This window comes from Aquila chrysaetos, chromosome 13 (assembly GCF_900496995.4).
Source record: "Aquila chrysaetos chrysaetos chromosome 13, bAquChr1.4, whole genome shotgun sequence".
NCBI lineage: Eukaryota > Metazoa > Chordata > Aves > Accipitriformes > Accipitridae > Aquila > Aquila chrysaetos.
In genome coordinates this window covers 2888211-2916116 of record NC_044016.1, presented here as the reverse complement: position 1 = coordinate 2916116, position 27906 = coordinate 2888211, and the positions used below count along the sequence as shown (strand labels likewise).

Here is a 27906-nt window from a genome sequence, read left to right as displayed (position 1 = left end):
TACTCCCTTGATTCCTCCAGAGGCAGAGAGAAGCTTGCAATTTTCTGACACTATGTTCCATTTTTAATATTGTGAAATAGAAAATACCTCCGAGTAGGCCAGAAATGTTGCGTAATTGCTTCTATCTGAGCTACAAGCACAACTATAACAACATATTCTGGCTACCTTGAAAGTTCTTTTTTGGCTTTTTCTGTATCAAGTATCCCACTTAAAACTTCACTTATTACTGCTTGTTAGAAATATTCTCACACATAGAGCTTCTACAATCACTGTCAAACAACTTTCTATTCTTTTCATTTTTTAAAGGGATAGCTTGTAATGTATTTAAGAAAATAGTTAACTATTTTAGGCATTGATAGCTCACCTGGCTACTCCAGAATTTGTATGTAAACAAGAAAAAAATTCTAAAACTTGTTTTCAGACTGTCAACAAAAACAGTTAACAGTGCCTGTTAACTTACATAATTGACTGATATATCTTAATGAAAGACCAAAACTTACATACTACAAAATCCACATGAAACAGAGGAGGAAAAAACCTAACAGAGCTAGGCCACTAAAACCTTGAAAAAATGTTGTCAGCTGTGCATCATGCTGGATCCATAGTTCTGGCTGGAGCAACCTGTTCTCCCATATAACGTCACAGGAGCCGGACAGCTCAAGGTGCAGTCCATCCTGATTAGGAGTCCAATAAAAACAAAAGTTAAAAAGAGTAATCTTGGCCCAGGGCCATGGCTCACAGGCAACATGACTTACTTTCATTGCTCTTTTTACAGTTTTTCTGATTCTCCCAAACACCTCAACATTTCTGCATTTTCAAGGCTGCGTGTGTGAAGTCCTACTTCCTTTGAAGTTTATACAAATTAGGCCACTGATATTTGTCACCAGAAATTCCAGATATTCATTATAGAGAGATATTGGATAAGATAGGCTGAACAAATTGAGATTTCTTCAATTAGTTCATTCCAGCAGCTTGCCCTGCATTGTAATTTTGTGTGCAGCTATCTTTATTTCTCATGTGTACTGTGAGCCTCTGTGGCAAAATAATCATATGAAGTATTTAGACTGGTATGATATCAGGGACAGATTTTTTAATTCTCAGCTACTGAAGATGGAAATCAAATGTGTTTTAAAGTACTCTGAGGAATTTTCTATCCCTTTTCTTAATAGCAGGTTATACGTTCATTGGTAGCTAGCAACTGCAAAGTCTTAGCCAGGAATACGTAATATTATTTTGGAAAGTACTACTGAGTGGCTCTTATGGTTAGTTCAGTTTTCAGTCACTGGTTTAATTAAGTTTCTTTATTTCATATATACCCTTCTCACAAAAGTAGCATTAAGACTGATCTTACACTAGGTGTCAAAATGGCCAAAAGATGCAGTATCCAGTATCCATAACAGTCAAATCAATTAATAAATATGAAAGAAATATATGCAGTAAATTGATTTAAATCCATCATTTGTGTAATACTGGACTGATAATGTAAACAGAGATTATGTGAATATCACCCTCTGATTTGCATTCCAGAAGAAGGAAGACATCATGAGAGGAGAATGACTATCCATTATCAACACCATATGATACTTCAGAAGACTGTAGAAAGTCAGTGGTTTGGATAACAGAAAATAATAAATACTCCTATTTTTCATACACTATAAATATAGTGTGGTTTTTTTTTTTTAATATATCTACACATACACAACGTTAAACACAAAACACCAAAAACCTAAGGAAAGCCAAGGCTACACTTCTGTGTGCAATATTTAAATTACCCCTCCTTGCATATGGATTATTACATAATTGCTAATTGCATGTTCACAAAGTATAAGACTCTTGTCTCATTCAGTGTGAGAATGTGCCTGTTTTGATCAGAATTCTGCAGTGAAGAAGGCTGGTGTTTATAAAACTGCTCACTTATTGCAGAATTTGAATGCTGACTCAATATTTAGGGGTTTTGTGGTTCAAAGTATAACCTCAATATTACTTAGTGCACTCTCCAAACACTACACTGAAGAGAGAATCATTCAGTTCCTCCTGGAATTTTTATAACATCAAATACTCTAAAATCCAGATCTCTCATAAACTTTAACGAATGTATTTCTACAGTGTTTAGTTTCTACTATCCTCAGTAACAGCCCAAAGTATCCACTGTTCAGTGTGTTCAATGTGAAATAATTAGGATTTCATTTTCTGGAAACATACATGGTTCAGTCCCAATTTTGAGTGGACAGCATGGTTGCAGATCAGAACACTGATTGTCAGCTTAGCAAAAAATAACAAATACCTAAGTACCGAATCCACCGTCATTTCATAATACATGAGTTCCCCTTCATAAGTCTGTACTGGCTACACCTAATAACCTTCTTGTCCCTAATATGTTTGGAAATGGCTTCCAGGCAGATTTTTGCCATCACCTTTCCAGCAATCGAGGTGAGGCTAACCAGCCTGTAGTTTACTGGATCCTCCTTCCTGAAGACAGGAGAAACATTTACTTTTTTCTAGTTCTCAGGAACCACCCCCAATAGCCACGACATTTCATAGATAATCAAGAGCAGCATTGCAATGACCTGTGACACTCATGGATGCCTCCCATCAGGTCTCAGGAATTTGCATATGGCCATTTTGTTTAGATATTCCCTGACCTGATCTTTCTCCACCGAGGTAAGTCCTCCTCCAGACTTTCCCACTGGTCTCAGGTACCTGGGATTACTGAAAGTGCTAAAGGCTGGTCTTACCAGTAAAGACCAAGGCAAAGAAGATCGAGTACCTCCATGTTTTCCATGTCCCTTGCCATGAGGTCCCCTCACCCCATTCAGCATCAGGTCCACATTTTCCTGCTCTTTCACCGCTGGTAGGAGCCCTTCCTGTTACCCCTCCATATCCCCTGCCAGATGAAAATCCAAGAGGGCCTTGGCTTTCCTAACCCCATCCCTGCAAGCATGGACAGCATCTCTACATTCTTCCAGGGCCACCTGACCCTGCTTCCACCTCTTGCGCACTCCCTTTTGAGTTTTGTCAGAGGCTTCTCCTGCCTTTTGCCACTTTTGCTTGATTTTCTGTGTATGAGGTTGTATATGAGGGTTCTTCAGCTTCAGGGAAGTGATCCTTGAAAATCTACCAGTTCTCCTGGGCCCTTTGAGATTCTTCCAAGAAGGTCCCTCAACAGGCCAAGGTCTGCTCTCTTGAAGTCCAGCTTTTTGTCTTGCTCCTACCACTCAAGGACCTGAACTTCCTGACCATCACAACCCTGATCCACTTGTCCTTGCTTGTACGTATGAGAACCAGCAGTGTGCCTCTCTTCATTGGCTCCTTGATGACCTGTGTCAGCAAGTAAATGCACTCCAGACATCTCCTAGATTGCTTGTGCCTTGCTCTGTTGCCTCTCTGGCAGATTGTGGGGTAATTCAAATCCCCCATGACGACTAGGTCTGTGAATACTAGGCTTCTTCAACTTGTGTGAAGAAGCCCTCATCTATTTATTCCTCCTTATCAAGCAGTTTTTAACAGATACACATCACACCATACTAGACATTGGTCTGCCCTCTAACCCTAACCCCTAAGTTCTCAGCCGGCTCATCACTTGTCCCTGGGCAGAGCTCCACACCGTTCCGTCACACTCAGTCCATGATTTCCTCACTTTCTTGGGAGTTGCCATCTCCATTCTCCACCATTCCTAGTCCTGGCTCTCTCCTCACCAGGTTGGCCAGCTTGTGGCAAAGGTGCTTTTGGCCCACCTTGGCAGGTGGATTCCATCTTTTCCTAGCAGGCCTTCCTTGAACTCCTTGTCCAATCTCCAATTAAGTCGTCCCGACACACAACAATTATTATATTAACATTCAAACACATTTAAAATAAAATCTAACCATCACCACAGCTATAGTCTTAGCTAAAAGGCAGTATCTCTATAATGCAATCCAATATCGAGAAAATCAAACAAGTTTTACGTGAACCCATTTTGTAATATTGACACAGTTCTCCGTTTAAATGAGGGCTTTTGATTTTTCTTGGTAAAGAGTCAAAATAAAATAGGAGAACTTTTGTTACTGACAGTGGTAGAGAATGTCAAATTCCTAGTCAGAAGAGACTGTGTGGTGAAGTTCTAACCCTTCAGAAATGGATTTTAATGGAAGTGTTGACACAGTGTTAGCTATACCATCACAAGTACAACGCCAATACATTATTCCCTTATGGTAACAGTGTTCAAGCTGCCCTGTAATTTGGCGCAGAACATTTCTATACTAATGTAATGTGACAGTGTTATTATGTCTGCTATTTTCCATGCCATAATAGCAGTATTTGTTTCCACAAACATGCCATTACATTCACTAATATGGCTATATTTAAAGACTGCCCGAGTAAAAACAGATGTAAACTTATAGAAAGCAGATAATCTCTTAGAGATTTGTTTTGTTTTGCCAGAGTAATTTTCAACCCTACTCTTATAAAAATGCTGAATTCCCTGGGAGGATAGCTTTCACTACATAACCTGCTGTTAGAAATAGTTACGATGTTCATGATGTATTTTCTCTGAGGAGTTGCATGCAGCCATCCATTTGTAAGAACAGCCATTAACTGTCCTTTTAGTACAGTCTTCTATATAATCCCATTTTGTAGGAACAACTGCTACTGGTCTGCTTTACACTTACCAGTGTAACACTTCTGTCTATCACATCTAAAGAGCACTGTTGCCCTGAATCTCCAAGTGTCATATCACATCAAAAGAGAAAATTATAATCTGTATAGCACCTTGGGGTCAAAACTTCCCCTGCCTTGTTTATCTTCCAGCAAATAGGAAACTGCAGCACACAGAATGTTCCCACCTGTGCCACCATACAGGCTTACAGGCATTCCATGCTCACTGTAGTGGAGTACTGAGATTTGCAACTAAGCAAAACTTTGGTGGATTACGCTGTGGGTGTTCCCGACTATAGTCGTAAAACTGTAGCCTTACCCTTGGCTGGCCCAGGTCATTTTCTACAGAGAGATTTCTACAGATTTTCCTAATCTTCTCATTCTCTCTAGCCAACACACAGAGGACACTCTTGGACTGGGAAACAACCAACCTGCCTCACATGGTGCTTATTTTGAGAGAACTTTAAAAAAAAAATCTTCATTTTAAGCTGTGCACATTTTCACCTGGAATAATACTGAACAGCACAGGAGTAATAATTTGCTGTCATAGGAAAGACTAAAGAAACTTCTTGCATGCTGTATTAGTAGAACATATGTAACACTTTTCAAGAAACTATTTCTCTCATTATTTCCTCCAAACTCTCTGTTTTGGAAATTAAAGACAAGAATGATACACGTGAAACCTGTACATTGTAAAGCCTACGAATGATGCATGTCAAATCTTGATGCATGTCACTGAGGTTACTATGGGAAACATGCTGAAAGTATCAACCCAAATGCAGGAAGGTAATTTGTGCACACTTACACAAATTGCAGGTGATACAAAACTGGGAGGAGTGGTTGATAGACCAGATGTGTGTGCTGCCATTCAGAGGAATGCTGACAAGCTGGAGAAGCGGGCTGGCGAGAACCTCGTAAAACACAGGAAAATGCCAAATCCTGCACCTGGGGAGGAATAACCCCATGCACCAATACAGGCTGCGGCCTGACCAGCTGGGAAGCAGCTTTGCAGAAAAGGATCTGGGCATCCTGATAGACACCGCGTTGAACACGAGTCAGCAACGTGCTTTTGCGGTAAAGAAGGCCGACAGCCTTGTTGGCTGCGTTAGGAAAAACGTCGCAGAAAGGTTGAGAGGTGTGATCCTTCCCCTCTGCTCAGCACTGCTGAGTTGCATCTGGAGCACTACCTCCTACTGCTGGGCTCCCCAGTGGAAGAGCAAGATGAGCATACTGGGATAAGTCCAGCAAAGGGCCACAAAGGTGATCAAGGGCTTGAAGGATGTCTCACATGAAGAGAGGGACTGTTCAGCCTGGAGAAGTGAAGGCTCAGTGGGGATCCTACCAATGTTTTAAAATACCTGATGGGTGGGAGTAAAGAAGACAGAGACAGATTCTTCTCAGTGATGCCTAATGACAGGACAAGGGGCAATAGGCACAAACTGAAATACATGAAATCTCATTTAAATATAAGGAAAATGTTTATACTGCGAGGGCTACCGAGCACTAGCACAGGTTGCCCAGAGAGGTTGTGGAGTCTCCATCCTTGGAGATACTCAAAACCCAACTGGACACAGACCTGGACAAGCTGTACCAATTGACTCTGCTCTGAGCAGAGGGGTTGGACTAGATGATCTCCACAGGTCCCCTCTCACTTCAGCCATTTTGTCACTCTGAAATTTCTACTCAGATATATTCCCTGAGAACCGGTGGAACAAAATAACAGGGAGGTGTGGTGGGTTAATCCTGGCTGAGGGCCCACTCCCCCTGCTCTGACCTTGGTGTTCCCTCGGCTGTTTGTCACTCTTTTTGTTCCCCCCCTCCTTCACCTGTCCAGCATTTTGGTAAGAATGACGTACTTTCTAAGCATGTTTTCACAGATGTGCCACCAGCTTGGCCGAGGGACTCAGCCGTGGCCGGTGGTGGTTCCGTTGGAGCTGGCCATGCCCGGCATGGGGCAGTGTCGGCCTCCCCTCACGGAGGCCACCCTTCAGCCCCCCGCTGCCAACATCTGGACATGGACATCCAATACAGGAGGGATGCAAGTCTCCATAAACCGGCTACTTTTAACTGTTTCACTTATGACCACTATATCTACCTATAAGATTTAGATGCCCTGAATACTCCATTTTACATAAAACAGTACATTCAAATGTAAAGTAAGCCAAGGGCCTGTCTGTGTAGCAATACTGGGTTAGATTTCGGCTTCCGTCAACCAGCATTGCTCCCTCCACGTGCGATCTGCAACAGAAACCTGCTCGCACACACCGCTCAGGAGCATGCCCACATCCTTCTGAAGGGGATGTGGTTTTCAGCAACAAGAGGTGCTATTCCAGACCTGTCCTGAGATAATCTTTCTTCATGTGAAGAGAATTTGTCTTACTTCAGTGCTGCAGAAGTTTAGCCTGTGGTGTGCAGCCTATGCAAGTTACTTAAAACTATAGTAACATTTCATCGTTCCTCTTCCCATTATGCTCTTCCCAAACACAGCAGAGAACAGTCTAGGAGCATCTAGATGACATTGAGATTACAACATCATTTCTCCTCCTTTCCCTCACACATACCATTATGAAAAATCTCTCTTGTTAGATTTGCTTTGCAGATTTTTGGTATCTGAACTAATCTGAGGAGCCAAGATAAAGCAGAAACCAAACATACTATATATACACCAGACTCTGTATTCTATTACAAAACATCCGTATCTAGGATAAATTTATATTTCATGTTTGTGATAGAAGAACATTAAAAAAAAATTGTCTGGAAAAAAAAAAAGTGGATTTGGCAGCCACATACTAAAGGTACTCCTTTACCATCATCAGAAATAATATATTGAGAATTATCTGATTGTGTGCAATGTAGTCCATAATGTTACCATACAAACGACCCTTCACAGGTAAGTATCTTTTTTACATAAGTTCATCAGTTCACCAAATTTATGCAAGAGCTGTCACTTGAAGAAATAATTCACAGAATATTCCAGGTTCAGACATCAGTTACTATAAGACAAATTTATAAACAGAGTTTTTCCTTTGTTAGATGTGGAATATATAACTTCTTATTCATAGTTTCAGTTACTTTTTGAAGAACTCAAATATCACAGAAGAACAGAAATAACAACTTAAAAGTAAAATAGAAACAAATAATTTTCTCCTGTAGCAGATAGGGGGACTGAAATCTTTAAAAATAAATGTTTAGCAGTATGACTAATCACTCACATTGCTGGGAAGGGCAAACTCATATACATAAAGTAAACCCAAACCTTTGCTCAAATTATCAAAAGTTTTTTGATACCACGTTTCATTTCTACCATGAGAGCAACTGCAGAGAAACAGACTGAGATGAGTCCCTTTCATAGTTTTCAAATATGGTCAAGAGTAGAAAAGTGGAACTTTCACAAGAATAATTAATGTAGCTTTTACATATAATTCATTTTCTAGCCTTGTGCTAGATACAATTTGAGCCAAAAGCTTTTCAGATTATAATTATTCTGTTATTTCAGGGTTTGTCCAAGAAGGTACACCTTGCTGTAGAGTGGGAACCAGAACAAGACATAAAAATCCAAAATGCTTGACGGTTATATCAACACTTTCTACCATCAGTCATTCATTCAGATAAATGTATACAAATAGAAATGAAAATGCTTAGCCTTACAGAAATTCCCTCTTCATATGGATATAAAAATGCGCAACATTTGGATATTTCAAATGCGATGAGTTAAAAAGAAAACTCAGTAACTCGCTTTAATCAGTTACCGTGGATCATTATGGCTCTTGCATTACTATTCTACTTTCACTTCTGCATAATTCTATTTAGATCAATAAGGCTAGATTGGAATAAAACTAGATTATGACACTGGTGAATCAGGCCCCTTATTTTTGACACATTTAAGCTTTTCCTGAAAGACCAGATGGTTGGTGTATGTTATGTAGTTTTATTCAGATGAAATTTAAAAGAACTAAAATACTCAGCATGCTTTTATTATTGGCATGCTTAGTGTGTCACCTAAAGAAATCTACAAAGGGAGATAATGAGCCTTGTCAACTGTTTCACAGTAATTATAGACCTCATGATATAATGCTACAAAATTACAATATAGCTTAAGATAATAAAATGTAAAAGGTTTTTTCAGTCGGGAAAAAACCCCATTTGTAACATTTATGCAGGAAAGGGATTATTTCAAACAGGTAACCATCAGTATATTAGACATGCAATCAAGTGTAATAAAGCCAAATTCCGTCCGCGTTTGAAACTGCACATTGTCCAAAATTTATACTGTATATTTTAGCTATGTTCTTCCCACAAGCCTTACAGATTTTCACAGGGTTTGCCAGTTCATTTAAATATCTAATATGAAAATAACATAAAGCTTCAGACACTTGCTTCAGATATTGCCTTCAAGCTCTCAAGCATTCAGATCAGCATTTTTTAGCGTACTTACGGTCATTGCATAATGGTCCACTAAAGGAGGTCATACTACAGTCGCAACTGAATCCATCCCACTGCTGTAAGCACACTCCCTGGTTTGCACATGAATCCTCTTGGCACGTTGTGCTGGGGCCTGATGAGAACATACAAAAAAGGACTTGCACTTTGTCTTCCAAAGAAAGGTATTTCTCGCTGGATCACATTAACTAGCTGCCAACATCTCAAATCAAATGAGCAAAGAGTTACCAAGTCAAATGCACATAAACTTGCTGATTTTGAAGCAGCATGTAATATTAAAAGGGTGCTTTTGCTTTAGTTTTAAAGATTGATGTGTCAAGCACACAAGAACGAACAAACTGAAGCAGAGTTATTCCAGGTACAGTAGGAACGTTAACTTTGTCGCAAGTTATTTGTTAATCTCGTGTCAGACCATTAACTGGCTAAATGTTTTCTAAAAACTTTATTATTTTTTCCTGTAAATACATTTCAAACAGCAAAGCCAGATGCCACAGAAAGCAAAGCTCTGGGAGATGAAAGTGAAGACTGGAAAATAAAATTCAAAACAAAATAAAAAAGAAATAATAAAATGAGACTACACTATACAATGCTTTTAATCCCACAAATTATTTTAAATGATTTAGGTCTGAAATTAAGAGGAGTTTGGGATTCTTTGGCAGGAATGTTGGCAAGTACTGATTCACATGCTTCGGGGATCCCATGCAGGTTCCTTTTTCATGGGGAAATGCAGAAAATCAGACTAATGAACTGGCATGCCAAAATGTGACATACGCACGAAAACAAAGCTACTCTGTTGCTAGAGATTCATAACTAGACTACTGAAATATAAAGAAATTTGAAAAGGAATGATCAAAGCACTAAAGCAATCACTATACAAACATATTCAAGACTGAAAGCCTTTATGCAAGCTATGCTGGAAAATGAAGTTTCATGTAGCCCATTGTTTTAGAGGTGTGAAAGACAAAATCTGAAACAAAATAACACACTTTAGTTCTGAAATGTACAGAGCGTTTATTGCAGAAATCCAACTGTGCATTGGGGGTTTCAGTCTTGTTTAATACACATAGGGCTATCTACCTTGCAAATCAGCTTTCATCAATGCAACTTTGTCAGCAAAATAAAAAAGCAAAATATATTAAATGTTAGTAAGCAATATTGAAATGGCAGCAAACACAGAAAAAAAACATTCAGAGTAAAGTGCATGCTGCTGTTAAAGAGAGAAAGAAATGCCATATAATGCAAACAAATTAATGCTAATAGCCATAAATCTTCAGGCAAGCCAAAATAAGAAAGCAGTAATTTGCCAGTATTTTACTACAAATATAATGGTTAATTGAGCTGATGACATGTAATGAAGGAAAATTAAAAGTTGGGGTTTTTTCTTCCTTGGATAGATATGAATGCATTAGCAGAGTAAATGCATGGCTGAACCCTGACTAGCCATTTGTCATGTTCAGATACACTGAATTCAAAAATAATTAGCACCGTCATCCTCTGTGGTCTTTCTTTTTTCTAGCCCTTTCTTCATGACTGGTGAATGAAGACCGAAATACAGACCGTGAACTACAGATTACTATGAGCTCTCACACACATTTCACACTGACTCCTGACACTACAAGGAAAAATTTGGTTCTGGGATTATAAAATGGTCCTAAATTGTTTTGGAGAAGACACATCAATATCCATTTGAAACTCCCAGTGCTAGCCATCAATGACAGGGTAAAACTGGTCCAAAGATTATATAAATAGCCTAAATCACCCTGTAGAGAGAAATCCGCTTAACCCTTCTTTCACATTCTGACTCCTTCAGACATCTCAGTGTGGGATTTTCTTTTGAGTTACCGGTATTTTAGAAAAATCCATATCAATATGATTTAAGACAGTTCAATGGCCTCTTGCTTTAAATGAGGCCCTGCTTGAGCACACCTCTGAACCAGGGCGATTGAGAATGAGGGCAGTGTACGTGCTTCCCTGTTTGGGCAAAACTATTAACTGTCCTGTTTTCTCCTGTTCAAATAATAATAATACTACTAATAATACCTATAACTGATTCACTGCAGTAGGCAGACATAGGACAGTGATTTCCTTTTCTTTGGAGTTTTGAGCCCAGAAGTTTAAACATTTGGGCATTACATCACCCTCTCTTGAGCTGGGGATTATAATGACAGAATCCCGTAGCTGACAAGACAAGACACATTTTTTTCTCACCAGATTCTGCTACTCAGAAACTTTACAAAGATGAAGTGAAAATATCTGTAGGTGTTTAAATGTTATATATTCATGCATTTATTTACACTTTAGTTATGCAATGTTAAATTTCCTCATCTTTGCAAAAGTAGAGCAAAAGTCACAAGGACTTAAAAGTACATAAACTGCAGGACCCTGTAGGCACATTAAAAAGTGCATGTTAAAACACACATATTTGGAAAAAATACAGATATGATCCAGTTAAAAAGCACGGTATTTTACTTTTTATGAAATTGATTCTTAGCACTTTTGGCTTATCTATAGTAGTCATTATTCAAAAATCGCCATCAAGACTAGCTTACATGTAAGAATTTCTTTTATTAAAAGTAGGCTTTTTTTTTTTTAAAGAGCAGAGGAGGACTGTTTAATGTCAGTAAATACTATAATATCTACCATAACAGGTTCATATTTTCCTATATATATATTACAGAACTAAGCTATTTAATAAAAATACTGTAATACGCTCTTCTCAAGCACTCACGTTTTGATTCACATTCAATTTAAATATTCTAATTTATTCAGTCTTCACTGCAGACTTTTTAATTGAGGGCTTACATGTTATATATCACACAAAAAGCATTATTAAATAGCACGTACAATGTTTTACTGCATATTGCAAAAACAAATTCCATATTTCACCACCAAGAATCTTCACGTATGGTAATACTTTGAAACTTTTCATATAGTACACTTAATACGCAAATCATAATATTTATGCACGTGCATGCACAAAGTGCATTTTCCTCCTAAATATATTAAAGCTATATTTTTATCATTCTGTAATTTCTATAATTCTGCTTTATTCAAAGTGTGTTAAGAAAGTACAATGGATTTGACTAGAGAAAAAACGGGTGGACACTTACAACCTGGCTCTGGGGTTTGCTGTTAACAATTTGAAGAGCTAGTTAGCATATTTATGTTTCTAGCTGTTAGTTTCTGTTCTAGCCATTGAAAATTTGTCAACAAGGTAGATTCAGCCAAGTGTAAATTATATTCAGTGTTCAATGACAGAGAACAGAGATACCTATCTGCCTGTGGCTGAAACTTTGAAATACAAGTCTTACAACTTGCCACACCAATCCCCTGTGTGGGTTTGCAAAAAAAGTTTCAAAGAACGAACTTTTAACATGCACTTATGACAGTAAAGTTATTGAGAAATATCACTACTTAAAGAACAAAATCCTAACACAAAATTAACTGGTAGTACATCATGGCTTCACAGTTTGACAGAAGAGAGAAAAAGAGCTTTCACCCCAGTTTGGTTTTTTGTTTGTGTGGTTTGGGTTTTGTTTTTTTTTTTTTTTGTTTGTTTGGTTTTTTTTTTTAATACCAGAAAGGTGGGGAATTCAATCCCGTAAGAGTCTGAAGAACATCAAATCCACGTGCCTCACTTCTCAGGAAAGATTTTGCAGCAGGCTGATGACTTAACAAAGGGCATATATCCACCGGTACAGCCAGCTGTCTTTTGGATCGAGAGTGGCAGCGACTAATACTTATTGTTTTGAAATTACTTCTGCTGCTGTGTCCCGAGCTCTTCGGACTCGACACCTCGGGGCACTTACAGAGCTTACGCATCCTCTTGCAGCATGAGATAGATGCGAAACCGCTCAGTTCCGCGAGGATGGAGACAGTCCCGTCTGCCACACAGCAGCAGAGCTATGGGCAGCTTGAGGCATACACGAGACTGCTAGGAGGCAACTAAATTTGCAAGTGACTTAAATCATATTTTAGGTGTGAGAATGTTTTTTTTTGTACATCTGATCCATGATCTGCAGACAAGAGACTGACAAGTGAGATGGAAGAGTTAATTTGCAAGGGTTAAGCAGAAAAGTCAGAAGGGAATATTTCATTCCCCGCTGTTAAAGATTTCCTTTTGTGGGCAAAAGACTTTTGATGAGGCAGTTCTCTGGGAGCCAGGCAGCACATCTGGTTTGACCATTTTGCTTGTGTCAGATGCTTTTGGTGTCGGAAAAAGCTGACTCTCCACCAAAAAGGACAGTATTTGTATGGCCTTTATTAAATTGTTGGTAGCTTTATTAAATTCACTGATAGCTGAGTTGTGCCACTGGTTTAAAAGGTGAACTTGCACTCTAGGCCTGTAGCAATATTTCTTTGAAGTACATAAAATTCATTTAGGAAATTACATAATTTCAAAAGAAGCTATGAAATGCATAATGGAATTAAGGCATACTTTGACTCTCTGAAGGGATGGTGCAGGCGTGGAACTTGCTAACGTCATTGAGAAAGCAGAATCTAATTTTCCAAACTCAGTGACAAACTAATTTATACATAGTTTTCCATTCCTGATAGAAATAAATAGACACTAAAGCTACAGAAAATTAAGTTGTGAGTTTTACATATTTCTACGTGCTATCAATAGAATTTATACTGTTAACTAAAGGTAGCGGGTAAAGAACAAAAAATTTCCACCTGTACAAACATACTGTAGGCAAAATAGGAGACAAAATTTATCCACCAGAAAGCTTTATCTCATGAAGCTTGCGGAAACCCCCCCGCTCTGCTTGGATTTTTTACAGTGTCTATTTGCAAACTTAACAAACTTGATATCAAAATCATCAAGTTTCCAACTTGAAATTCTACAGTGTCATTTACACATTTTTCTGTCCAGAGAAGAATGGCACTTGAGAGAGGGAAGAACACATAAAATTGAACATAGACACAAAATTCAGAATTATGTGAATAATATATATATGCAGGGACAGAGAATCGATTTAAGTTATTCCATAAATCATAGTAAAAATAACGTGGGATTAAATGACAGCTGGAAAAATAGCTCGAGATTGACACCCCTGAATTAGAAATACACCTCTTCTAATTCTGTCCTCGCTTAAATTCCGTGATATTCCAGATGAGTCAATAAAGACATAAAAAATGTGAGATAAAACATATTTGGCTGTTACTGATTTCAGATAGGAAGGCTCATGACAATACAAATCTCAGGGGTGAGAAAAATAGAGAAGATGGAAGATTGATCTTAAACAGTTTCATAAATTAGCCTTGAATTAATCAACTCAATGTTTGCTTTAAAAATGGAATTAATTAGCTAATGTCTCAGCATTAGCTAATGCCTAAGTGAAGATGTAAAGATATAAAGGACTTCATTGAAGCTAATTGTTATTGTTTCTATCATTAATTAAAATACATCAGAAGTAAATGAAAAACATGCAAAATATCTTGCCACTGGAGAAGGATGGAACCTATATTAAACATTTAAGAAGTTAACTCATGTTCTCAGATCAATCTCTGTGCTGTAGGGCAGGCACACACTTGTCTGCATAATACTAAAAAAAAAAATGCAGCCTTTATATAAGAAAGGGTCAAACAAGATCAATTAGAAGCAGGTAAAATATAGTCTCTCCACATATGGAGTGTACGTATCAACAAAACTCTGCAGGATTTGCACAATACTTTCACTATGCTATAAAAAAATCAGCATATTTAATACCTTCACATCCTCTTTCTATTTGCCCATTGCAGAAGAGAGCATCTGAGATAAGATCAGGGAGCCGTCCATTCAAGTCAACTGATGCAAGGCAGCCTTGGAATCCCTCTTTTGCATGCACCAGTTTTGGCAAGGACTTATACATTTCTTTGGCCACTCCTCCAATATACAAATCACCTGTTAAGGAGAAATAAATATTAGATACAGAAAAAAACCCTGTAGAATAAAACTGTAGAATCTTTGACCTGTTTGATCGTCTCGCCTTTTTGTGCTGAATGACAGGTGTATCAGAAAAACATTCCTGAAAATAAATGTAGACAAAAGCGCTGACAGCATAGAGGATGTGAAAAGACATCGCAGGACTATATTTTTTCAAACGCATATATAGACTTCACATCTGTATGACTAATTACTTAGAAGTAACTGGACATGTTATTTATGTGCCAGCTTATATATACAGGAGAAATTTCACAGATGAGGATTCAGTCACAGAATCTCCATCTAGAAACACATCTAGCACTGACGCACGTTGTTAGCACACTCAGGGAACCTGACCACAGATCGTCTCGATTATGGATCCAGCACACTGACATTTATGGCAATAAGCGGACCACCAAGATCCACTTGAAGTCCACACATCCAAAACAATCCATTTAAAAGCACTCCAAGAAATAAAGGGTTTAGGGACACATCTAAGGAGAAACTTAGGGATACCATTGTTAAGCAGTGAAATAACTGATTCTTCCCACCAAGATTCATACTCTGTGTCAGTCATGTGGGAACAAGGGGAAATAGATGCCTTAAAAATGGCAATCTGCACACTGAGCAAACACAATTTTATTGCCAAAAATAATTCTGACGACAGACACCTATTATAAACAGCTCTCTTTGACGAACCTCAGGCAACTTACTCGGGACTGAAAGCTAGTGCTTTTCTTCCTTTGAGTAATTCATAGCTCTGAGACTTACTTTGAAAGGACATAACTATAACTTTTCTCTTAAACAGCGAGGGGGAGACGCTTTTTTGTTTTAAAAAATTCAGGCTGTGCCTTTCTTTCACGTGTTAGGTGTCTCTGGCAGGCAGAACAGTGATCTTTCAAACCAACACAACCTACCTCCCTAAAGTGTGCCTTAAGTGTCAGACTATAGGTTTAACTAGGTACTTTCCATACCTGCAGCTGAAGACATGCTGCAGAAAAGAATCTGAGCTTTGCTTGTCCAGAGAGGGGAAGCATGCTCAGCGCGACCACAGCCCTAGCTAAAAGCCTTCAGTCCTTCTCCTGGCAGGCGAGATGCGCTTGATTCCTTCAGTCATAGACAGAAAGGAATAAAACTGTGGTTTCCTACATCTTGCATGAGTTTATTGTCCTGCTCTGTTATCCTCTAACTCAGAAAAAGCAGCCGTCTTTGCAAGCTAGGTGTGAGTGCTCTGAGCATGCCTACAGGCAAGCCCCTTTGGGCACACGGCAAGAGGACCAACCGTCTGAGCTTCTCAGAAGCATTGAACGTGTTTGAAGGAGGGCGCTTACGGGAGCATCCGACTCTCAAGCATCACCCAGTAACAAAATTCTTACTCTACCTACGCATTAAATCCTCACTGATGACGTGTTTTGTGCTAGCATACGTTTTCAACAGACTATCTGAATGTACGTTGTAATCTACGTTGTGTTTTCCAGTTTGTCCCCCGGCCTGGGTGATTTTGGAGCCTAGGCCACAGGATGTACCAAAGAGTTTCTGCATCACCTCAAATGCAAAATTGCTCATTTCCCAAGTGTTTACCGAGCTTTGTAGGCAGATTTAACAGCGACAGAACTCAGAATGTACTAGCTATCACCGCTACCCCATGTGGCTAATTTTAATCTCCCTCTTATCGGTATAAGCCTCAGTCACACCTTTTCCTGGTTCTCCTGGCATACTCGCCTGTTCACAAGGGAGCACAATTTAGTGCTGTTTGTAATGGTTTACAGTTTGCCTGCAAGGAAATAGCCTGAAACAAACAAATGTCTATCAGACTGTGAAAAATTTTGAGTCACTACATACCAGCCCTAAAACTCAACTGTATTTGAATTAGTGAAATAGAGATAAAAAGCTTAGGACCATGCATATTATTAATCTTATAAGCCATGGAACCAAAAGTCTTAGCAACCTTTATACCATCGTATACTAAGAAACCTCAAGCTTTTTCCATTTTCCGTAAATAATTTGAAAAGTAAGGTATTGCTTTCCTCTAGAGCTTTGAGGTACAGTATAAATCTCAGAAGCATGATATTAGACATAACAGAATAAAATATGGTGATCCATATGTTCCCACAAATGGGCTGTAATTCATTCACAGCAGAAAAACTTCTGTATTTTTCAATCAGCTGAACTAGAAACAAAGTAAAAACTCTTGCCTCATGATAAAGGTTCTTCATCTTTTTCTCAGGTGGAACATCTAGAAAGTGAAACCCTTCAAAAGTGAAGTTCTATGCTTTCAGTCATTGTCAGATCAGAATGAGAGATAATTCATCTCAATTGATTCCAATTGACTTAAAAGAGGGAAACCTCCAGAGAACAATACCCAGAAAATAACTCCTGTGCTAAAAAGGTTAAACTTAGTCTATTGTGCATGACACGTGCAACCTCTTTTTAAACCTCCCAACATGTATACTGTCCAAATAACCATTTTTATTCTGTGATTAGTTAAACCTTTAACCAGCAAACTTTCAGATTGATCCCCTGCTAATTCCTAAGATCCATCCCTCAAACATATTGAGATTACTATATACAGTCATATAGCAATGATCAGTTATGATCAATGGCTGGTAGAAGTCCAGGTCAGTGTGCCAGCATATGAACCTAAACTCAGAATATTTGCTCCTGAAAACAAACTCTGGAATATTTTCAACTAGGTATCACGTGCACAGAAGTACGATATATTAAGTTGAGTCTACATAAACTACAACTCTACTTAGAGTCCCTTAAGACTATTGATAATTAGAACTGATTATTATATGCTATTGAAGATACAGTTTGCACAAACAAAGACATGTTCTGGGTAGTATTTTAACCTTGTTGATGTTCAAAATAACGTGAGTTCTGCTTTGCGCTAGCTAACACATTACACTAATACATATCGTACGTATTGAGCAGCCATACTGACTATGAGACTTCACCTTTTATAAAGTATATACAAGTATTTTTTATGACTATGGGCTAAACCTTTCCCAGATTTAATATCAAATATGATTTGAGTTTGCTGCTGATGGCATAAACCCACACTTTCTCTCAGAGACAAAATTTTATTAATGGATAGGCTCTGGAATTAATACTCAGATTTTGAATTAAAAAAAAAAAGTTATTTAATTTTTTTCACTTGGTTGTTTTTTTTATATCTGCCATTACAAATGTTTTACATAGCTACTTCTATTTCAGTTAATCACATGCTTCATTCTTACATTCATCTCAGTGAAAAAGTAGTTTCCTACAAAACTCAATCCATGAGAAATTCAGACGAGACAGAATTGCAGAAGACATCATTAATGAAAATATTTGTATATTGAAAGTGCATTAGCAGAGGTTCAGAAAAGATAAAGCTTGTCCCTGTTCCCACTAAAAGAGATCAGAGAAATCAACATAGTATGATACAAATTCTCAGGTTTGCTCCTGTTTTTCGCTTCTTATGTAAGTACAGCTTTACTACCGGAAATGCTACACGCTCTAAACCAGGATTAATCCCTTGTTGTGTATCTGCCTACTTACCCTTATGAATTACAGGTAAGGTATTTCATTAACTGAGGTATCACAGTTCATCAGATCAATACTATGAGATCATGACACTATCTAAACTAGCTGCAGCCTAAATGCAATGTTATCACAACACTGCTGCCGCTGAAAATGCGTGACCATTTCAGGAGTTGTGCGCTATGGAAAATGCAATTCTTCTATTTCTTCCTTTCAACAGATGAGCATTTTTTAAGTACATATAGAAAGGGATATACTTGTATTACAGTGCTAAGCATAGTTTCTGGAACTAAAGTTTAGCTATTACCTGTCATGCATGTACTTTCTTCTGAAGTTTAATTTTTAAATGTGTTCCTGAAAAAGTCTCTGGGTTTTTTTCCATAACCATCCTGACTACTTAATTTACAGAGGAAAATAACCAAATTATATAAAATATATCAACCGGCATAAACAAAGTAGCAGGTAATAAAGAAATGGGTAAGGGAATAGAGTGCTCCAAGATTTTGATCCAATCTCTGGAGAAGCTTCAAATAAAGCACTTTATTTGAGAGCACACAGTACTTAATCTCACAACTCTCTTCTTACTTATATTAGGAGTCAGTACACAGAGTTATCCCCTTTTATTTAGAGAGGGAGGATTTTTTCCTCTCTTCATTTTTCTGAGGCCAAAAAAAATAAGTATGCTACAGTGTTTCTCACTGGCATGTTCACTGTAGGCCAGAGGAATCAACTGGGAGGCAGCACTTTCAGAGCTATGCCTATAAATCATGGCAATAATAGTACTGGTCAGTTATATCCTAAGCACTGACAAAGAGTTGAGTTTAGTGGGTTTGATTTATGTCTTTTACAGGTAATGCAGATCTTCATTTATTCCAACAGGAGCTTTCCTATTTACACCTGTGTATCTCTTCTCTGACTTACAGCTGATTTGTGCTTTGAGGAACAAGTGAATTTAACACACAAACAAACTGCTAGCTAATAAATGAACCCAAGTTCTCAATGTATTAATTACTGGAATCACACTTATGAAAAAATGCACACAACAGTGAGTCACACACAACTGTTGGTGAAACAAATACTGCCAAATCCTTCTGTAATAACTCATCCTTTTCTTATCCCAAGTCTCTATATTTCTTCAAAATAAGAACTTTGCAAATGCTAAACCAAAGAAATGTAAAATAAAAATTGAAGATGATGTTCTATCTATTTCTTTTCTGAATAAGTAGCAGAAGTATCTTATTATTTGGCACTACTAACATGGTTGGGAGGTCATCTCATAGACTTTCTTCCTTTCCTAATTCATGTCCACACCCAAGAATTCTTATGTGATATGTGCTGGTGGAAAAAAACTATTCACTTAATTTAATGACTACGATTGTTTTCAGGCACTAGTAGAGAGGAAATTATTATCCATGTGTTTATAATGGTAACAGCAACATGTAAATACTGCTCAGGGAACAAGTAGTTTAACCAGGATATAGTTAGGCTTCTTTACTCTCCAAAATCTGTATGTTTTGTTGTACATATCTGGTGTTCATTTCCTGAGCACCATTCTTGACAAGAAATGAACACCATTCATTCAAATATGGTTCGAAGTATGAATGAAAACAACAACAACAAAAAGAGGAAATAAAACAGTAGAAGGAATCATGGCTTGGCTTTTTCATAACCCATAAAGACAATATCCCTGGAATATTTTTATACGGCTGCACAAAGGCGTCTTCAAATCCATCACTCTCTCCAAAAGCAGACATTCTTTCCCTTCGTGTCTTGTTGTGCTGCTGGTTTCTACTGTACTTTCAGCTATTCTCTTAATTTCTCTTTCATTTTAGAAGAAGTTTCTCTGTCGTGTTTCTAACATCACATTGTACTAAATCACTACTACAGCTAGGAACAAGAGTGCTTCTGCAGTGTACTAGAGTGGTATTAGTCCCTGAAAAAGAGATGGAGAGCCCTGGCATAACATGGTGGGTTCTGAAAGCACAACAGGCATCTCCGCAATTCCTTTATGTGACGTATGAAAATACAAAGGAACATCTGGCTATGATGAAGCTGAAGTGTCAGGCACACTTTTCTCCAAATATGCTATTTCAAATGATCAAGCATATAACAGCTTCTTCCCTCAGGCAGGCGAAGAGGAATGAATAGTGCAAAGACTGAGAAACACCTTAGGGAAAGTCTAATCTCGAAAGAAAAAAAGCGCGCACTTTCTTCAAGTCCTTCATAAAATGGACTGTTACAAGATCAACAGAAATTGCTTTGTAGTATCTCAATAGTTGCACAATGAAGTACCAGGTAGAACTCAACATAAGAAGACCCACACAATCCCCACCTATGGTATTTTTGAGGCAACTGAAATGTGAAATTAAATTACTCTCACACAGAGTGAATACGCACTGACTTAAACACAATAGACAACCTCCTGATCTTGAATCAAGGGATATTGTCTCAAATGAAAATGTCAGGTAGGCATCTAGATGCCTTTGACATTCAATGAAATATAGGACCCTACTTGTCCTTACTGACCTTCTCCCCTCTCCAACATACCTACCATTTACTTTGTGCAACAGGCAGAGTGGTGACACTTCTTTCAGATGTGGGGTTTCAACACACACTTTAGAAAAGGAATTGGGCCTCAATAGCAGATGAGTGGTGATTCTAGAGTGTCTCCCCACTTTCATTTTTCATGACCAAATGTTTATTTTTTGTTCCATATAAAAAAAATTATTTGAACCTTTAAAAATGTTAATGAAATATAATAGTTCTTTTTTGAATAAATCAAGAAGCCTGCTGTGATCATAACCCAATAATAAATTGAAGGACAGTTGACAAAGACTTAAATGATGCATCCACACAGTTTCTGCAGCACATACGCTCCAGCATATGGCTTTTCAAATCTCCCTTTGCGGTAGAGAATACGCGCTTGCTGCGCATTCACAGGCCTGTTTGGTGCTAGAGCAAAGCATGACTGAATTTTGTCTACCACCTGCAAGGGCACTTGAGGGAAGACATGAACGTGTAAACTTAGTGTTTTATGCCCACTTATCCCAGTTATTCACTTCAAAGAGTCCATTCTGTAGCTTCAGCATTGATTTGTGGTTGAAGTCTTTTGGTTTTGATGTGTTTGGGGTTTTGTTGTTGAGGTTATTTTTTTTTAAGAAAAGTAGGCTTTTCAAATATTTTTCCTGCTGGAGTGATGAATTCCATCACTTTTAGACTCTCTCTCACATAAGAAGGGAAAGGGCGGCTAGTTTACTTGTCCAGGCTCTGATGAGTTATCTGTCCTTTCAAATACTTTGGGCAAGAGGCAGTTGTACTATGTGACAGGTGGTGCCTTCCGTCTTCCACATTCCCTGTACTGATAACCAAGCAAGGCAAAACAATTACAAGCAAAAAAGGGAATTTATGGGTTAGCATGTCACTCTTTTGGGAAGGAATATAGAAACTGATCTTGTCAGCCCAATTTTACACTGCTTTCAGTACCTTCCCTGAATACCCTATTAAAGGTATTAAAAAAAAAAAAATTCACCAGCACTGAAATGCTGGCACTGTGGGTTTTCTTCAGTCATCCTTATTGGCATATAGGACACATCATAGTTATTTGTCAAGAGAATTCAGCTTTGAAGATATCTCCTCCTTTGACTGACACTGTTCTTCTTACAATTTCATTGTAGCATTGAACCCTAATCCACATTGACAGAAAAAAAGGCAGTGAGGATTAAGAGGTACCGGAGAGAAATTACAGTTGATGGGTGCACCAGAAAAGAGCACCTTACAGATTTCTCTTGCCACTAATTTCTACGGCAGTCCACACTGGATATATACCTGCTGCTCTACCTTTCTCCAAGTCTCCCGATTCCATCACACTACTCATAACCTTGCTACTCTCATAACTGCGTTGAAGACTTTGCGCGCTTGGTACAAATGTGCTTCTGTCTAGAAACTTCTCATGCTATTGCTACGCTGCCCGCTGTTTTACATCTCAGCTCTGCTGGACGTGCTCTCCACTTCTGCATTCGCCTCTTGGTGCTCGGTTTTCATTCCTGTCACAGTTTTTTTGCTCTGTTCAGATCTGATTAATGGTTATGCAAATATGCCTATGTTTCACAAGCAAGTAAAGCTGCATGACAGAAAGTCTGCTGGGGGGGTGTGGGGGGGAAACAGCAACGACATGACCATGTCCTTAGTAGGTAAGTTTTCAATAGATACAAGTAGATACTAAAAAGGTAAGTGCTCAAGTCTGAACATTCCCTTAGATATCTGCAGGTTAAAATCCACCATTCCCCCAACAATCTTGTTCTCAAATGACATGTATTCTCAAACAAGAAACAGTTACACAAAAATACTTCACATTTTCTTGACAATAACAGTTCTCAGATTCCCAGCCACTTCATTTCTCTTTGCTTCTTTCCCCCCCGCTGAAGACTAGATGGAAAGCACTAGCATTGAAAAAGATTAAACAGATTTAAAACCAAAGCAGTCTGTTTGTCCAATGGACTGTGAGGAAAGTTGGTGATGCATGTTAAATGGTCAATAATAAAATCTAATTGCCATATAAATGTGTGTGGTAATCTATCTCCCACAGAATTGATGCTATGCCAATTACTCTGTATGAGGGGGATGGTTGTGGTGGAGAGGTGAGGCATTCAAGCACATCAAATGTCCTTCATTTCTTTCCTGTTCTGACCACTTTTGTACATTGTCTACACCTGAAGAATAGACAAAAATCTAATGAAACAGGCATTTTCACGGCATAGTATACTCAGATTTCCCTTGCTCCTGACATTCTTCTGAAATCGTTTACTCACTCTCTGCTTTAATAGCCAACACAAGCTCTTAGCAGAGCTTGTTTTCAAAACAGTGAGGAATTCCTCTTTCCAAGAGGCATCCTACACCGCAGAGATCATCCTCTACAAAACTCTTCCTTTAGCTAGTACTTTAGGCAAGATTCTCCCCATAAAGCCACCAAAAAGCTGAGAGGTTAAACGTTCTCGTTTTGAATGTAAGTTTGCAGAGGGAAATTTTTTATATAATATTACCAACCTCTTAGTCAAGACAACCACCTTTGGACTCTGAGGATATTACACAAAGCAGCTCTTTTGCAAAAAGGGCTGCTCAGAATACCAAGATCCATGAGGGTACCGTGCTTATACGCAAGGCAGCACATTTTGAAAACAAGTTCAGGATGTGCTTCTTGGCTGGGGGAGTGCTAGGATTCAGTGGGATGTACTGACACTAAATATCCAGGGTTTTTTTTGTAAATTTTAAGAGCATAGATGTTTCCTGTAGTATCCTTAGCATAACTTTTATTTAGTATTCCAGAAGGGCTTGAAAGAAATTCCATAATCAGCAATGGTAATTACCTGCATGCAAAACAGCTGTAGGAATGTAGGCAAATCTATACACTTGTATGTCTGTAAGGGACTGAAAAGAGCAGGGGAGAAGCAGCAGAAAGCAAAAACTTTCTCTCACCATGGAGTGATCTGAAAGACTACTGCAATGTTATTGACTTCACAGAGCTCAGCACAAGCACTAGAGTATTTTCTTTAATTTTTATTTAATCCAGAAGTACTGGAGTAGATTTTTAATTTTTCCCCATCTCATAACTTTGGAAATCTGGATACAATTTCTGAAGGCTTAGCATTACCAAAATTATTTTCACAGCCTAGTAGACAGCATAGCTCTTCAGAAGCAGGATGCGACAAGTTGCAAAGAAAGGAGGATAAAGGAATGTGCATTAGACCAGGTTGTCCAATCACTTACTGTTCATCTGCCCATATATTTTTGCTACATGGGAAGTCTCAAAGAAGAGCTCTCAGTTTTAAGTCCCTTATTTTTTCCTCTGGACAGAGGTTGCTTTCCCAGCACTATCAGGAAGACAACAGCTGCATTTGCCATTGTCTACTCCAATAGGTCACATTAGGAAGATCTATTTTCTGTTGACAGTATTTGGAACTCTGCATTTGGAACAGAACATTATTTCTGCATGAAGAGTTCACAGCCCACTGGCAAGGTCATTACAATTAGCTCATGCATGTTTATTTGAGAAATTTAAGCATTAATACTCATTCATTTGTACAAATTTGAGTTTTTATATAAAATACTTTTCTGTGCTTCTTAAAGCTTTGATTCTTAGTAACAGAAATATGAAGGATCAGTGGCATTAATATAGACCTTGTAATATAGAGAAGAACATATAACGCACCAACAATAATAATGGGCTCAATATAAGACAATGGAGACAAATATGATATGAAATTGAAACAATTTCAATTACCATTGCTGGAACAAGAAATCTTCTTTATGATCAAGACTAATTTAGCTCAGTTTTGCATAGCATGAAAAACCTACTTTGACAGGCAAATGAAATATCAATAGATTAAGTGACTACTACAAATCATCAATGAATATCAGTGGATCTACTAGCCTGGCATAATCTAGTTAATTGCATTAAAAGTTTACAAGGATGAATTAATTGCCAAGAGAGTCTTTATGTACATGGAAGCAGTATATTTCAGTGCATTTGTAAAACCACTGAGGTGGTACCAGAAATTAATATGATTACTTTTCTTTCAGATGCTTCAGACTAGCCTGTTTTCGCATTATCGGAGAAAACGGCAAATGGAGAAGCGAACGTATATAGTAACAGCAGCCGTATCTCACAAAGGAATAGAGGAAGGCAGAGGCCAGTGAAGAGCTACAGAAATAAAAGTAAACCAGACAAGAGATCTAGACAGGTTTTTTTTAAATCCAAGGAAGTTGATTCTGATGTATGCTCTAATATGAAGAGCATTTTTTGAGAATGCAGTGATATAAGAGCACAGAAATAACACATGACTTACAATGGACTCTAAAATTGACATTTGGGAAAGCTGTGTGGAAGAGGATAACAGTGAGACAAGTTGAAATTATGGATGTCAATTCAAAAAAGCAGGTCTTAAAAAAAAATGTATGAAATGATGCACAGGCAACAAAAATAAAACTATAAATATTGAGTTGGGTAGGATTTTTTTTGTGTGATGGTGATTTCCGTTTAAAAACAAAATATAGTTAGCCCAATATCAAAATTGGGATGACTGCAGTTCATCCTGGAGGATACAGCATAGCTAGAAAGTTTGGAATAGGATGGGATACTGAAGTACTGAAACTACCAACTCCTAGAAAAATTTGTAACTACTTATTGTTAAATCTAAAATAACAGCAGCATTCCTTAGCTTTTTGTTTTGCAAGAGTGCAATATTTCAACTTTTCATTTCAATTTAAATTAAAAATGCTAAGATATTTTAATTTTCTGACAGAAATTCTAAGAGAATTCTGAGCGGATTTTTGTAGGTTTTTGTATGTTTGCTGTTTAAAGAAAGTGGGTGAAAACTTTGGGGATTAAAATAGCGCCTTATATGTGTAGGAGAGAAGCAAAAGGAAGATTAAACAAACCCTAGTAGGTAAGTGGATACAAAGCCATGCTTGAGGACGTTCCTCCTCCTCGAAAGCAGATCATGTGTCTTCAAATATTTATTAAAAGGGAAAAAAAAAAAAAAAAAAAAGTCTGACAGAACTCTAATTTCCCACACCACAGGAAGGAAGTGTAGAGAGGGAAGAGACATTACAGATGTTGTAATACGTACAGTCTGAACAAAGGAGATATCTTTTCTCTGGCAACAGCTGAGGAACGAGACCACAAGTCGAATTCCACTTTTGCTTGCATTTTTGTGCCGCTTCGAGGCTACTCAGACCCCTCAGACCACAAGAGCACAGCATTAAGTACAGCAAACAAGACTTCCCCTCCACCCAACTCTTTCGGTCTGCGAAAGCCTTGAATTGTAGCCGTGCTAACCATCTGAGCTATACTGAAAGCAGGACAGGGAATCTGCTCGTGAAAGACATGAAAGGAAATTTGCTGTGTAACTGAATGTTGGCAGGCTTGAGCTGCGTTGCCTTTGCTGTTAAGACTCATTTATCTTCACGGGTTATCTGCTAGAACTGCACCTGAGTACACTTTGCTAATTTTCTCTGCTAGGAAAAATAACACAGTTCTTGGAATCCAAACACAGAAGTTTTTTCACTCATTTATTTGTATCCAATTTATAATTTACCCATCTAATTACAGCAATAATTAAGCTGGAGAGTTTAATATAAGTGTTTCCACAGGTACCCATGCCAGTCCACTGAAATTGTACCAGAGGTTATGCAGGGAACCCATGTCTGTAATAATGAACTTTCTGTGTTATATAGCCAAATCCTACACCCAAAAGGAAACATATAGTAGAAATTCTCTCCCATACTTTTATGGCAACTGTCTGCTTTCCCAGACAACCAGCATGCTGTGCATGCTCTACAACACAATCTGTGTCATATCTCCATACCAAATTCACTGTGTATTTGCAAAAACCTGCATATATGTGATTTATCTTTCCAGGATTAACTTGGATTTCAGCATCGGAAATCTGGTAACTCTACAATTACTCAGAAAGGCTGCAGATTCTGTATTATCTGTACACATTTATATTTCACCTAATGCTAACTCTGGTTAAACAGAATTATTAATATCACTAGCAGGAAGTATAATTTTGAATTTGCTTTGTTGCTAGGGCTAAAATGATATAGAACAATGAATTAACCATAGCTGCCTGTATCAGTAAAGTGTATGGAGTGTTTACAGCATTACAGAGATGTGTCATCATAAGAAAGACTGACATAAAATAGAAAAGAACGAGCTACAGGAAAGCACTTCAACTGAATACAACGGAAGAAAAAACAATAATGAAAGGCATTTTTTTCTCCTTTTTAGCCTGCTAGCTAAAACGTATCAGCTCGAACTCCCCTCAAATCCAATATAAATTCTCCTGATATATGCTGTATCATATTTAAGGGAAGCTGACTGAGCAAAATGTAATAAAATACATTAAAAAAATAAAATGAACATACTACTATAAGAAGACAGAGGTTGAGGACCTGTGTAAGCTACACCAGTTTGAGAAAGATGCACACTATACATTACTGTACTGAATATGTCAGGCTTGTTATTCTTTTACTAGGCACATTTCCTGGGTGGTGAACTAGAGAAAATCAGCGTCTAATACCGTTCACCTTCCTCGCTTCAAATCTCAGTAAGTTTGGTCATGTTCTTCAGTTTTTTCCAATGGAATTCAAGGTTAGAAAATGCATCAGCTATGGATACAGCTTTACTTCAAAAGGGTAAAACAAAAGTAGAATTTTCAAAGTGAAGAAAACAAAGGAATGTTGGATTTTATAGGTTATCCTGACTGACGAGCTTTCTCTGTGAATGCACTAAGCAGTGCATTTAGTGAAATAACACTGCCCTCTAGTGCCTTTATTAAGCACATTGTTCAAACTGTTTTCCTAAATAAAGCAACATACCAAAACACCACGTTCAGTTTGAA

At 38.0% G+C, this 27906-nt stretch overlaps 1 protein-coding gene across 28 annotated transcripts in view; it reads right to left on the bottom strand.

Moving 5' to 3' along the window:
• The window catches only part of NRXN1 (neurexin 1), a 724516-nt gene that overhangs the window by 346440 nt on the left and 350170 nt on the right, over positions 1–27906 (bottom strand). For 19 of the 28 annotated variants that reach the window (XM_030035081.2, XM_030035084.2, XM_030035095.2 and 16 more), the window contains 2 exons: positions 14786–14959; positions 9068–9187 (listed from right to left, as the gene is read on the bottom strand). In XM_030035081.2, the coding sequence (XP_029890941.1) occupies positions 9068–9187; positions 14786–14959 (294 nt within the window). Of the gene's footprint in view, positions 1–9067; positions 9188–10149; positions 10177–14785; positions 14960–27906 lie in introns of all 28 variants that reach the window. The other 9 variants (XM_030035075.2, XM_030035076.2, XM_030035093.2 and 6 more) reach the window with 1 other exon arrangement.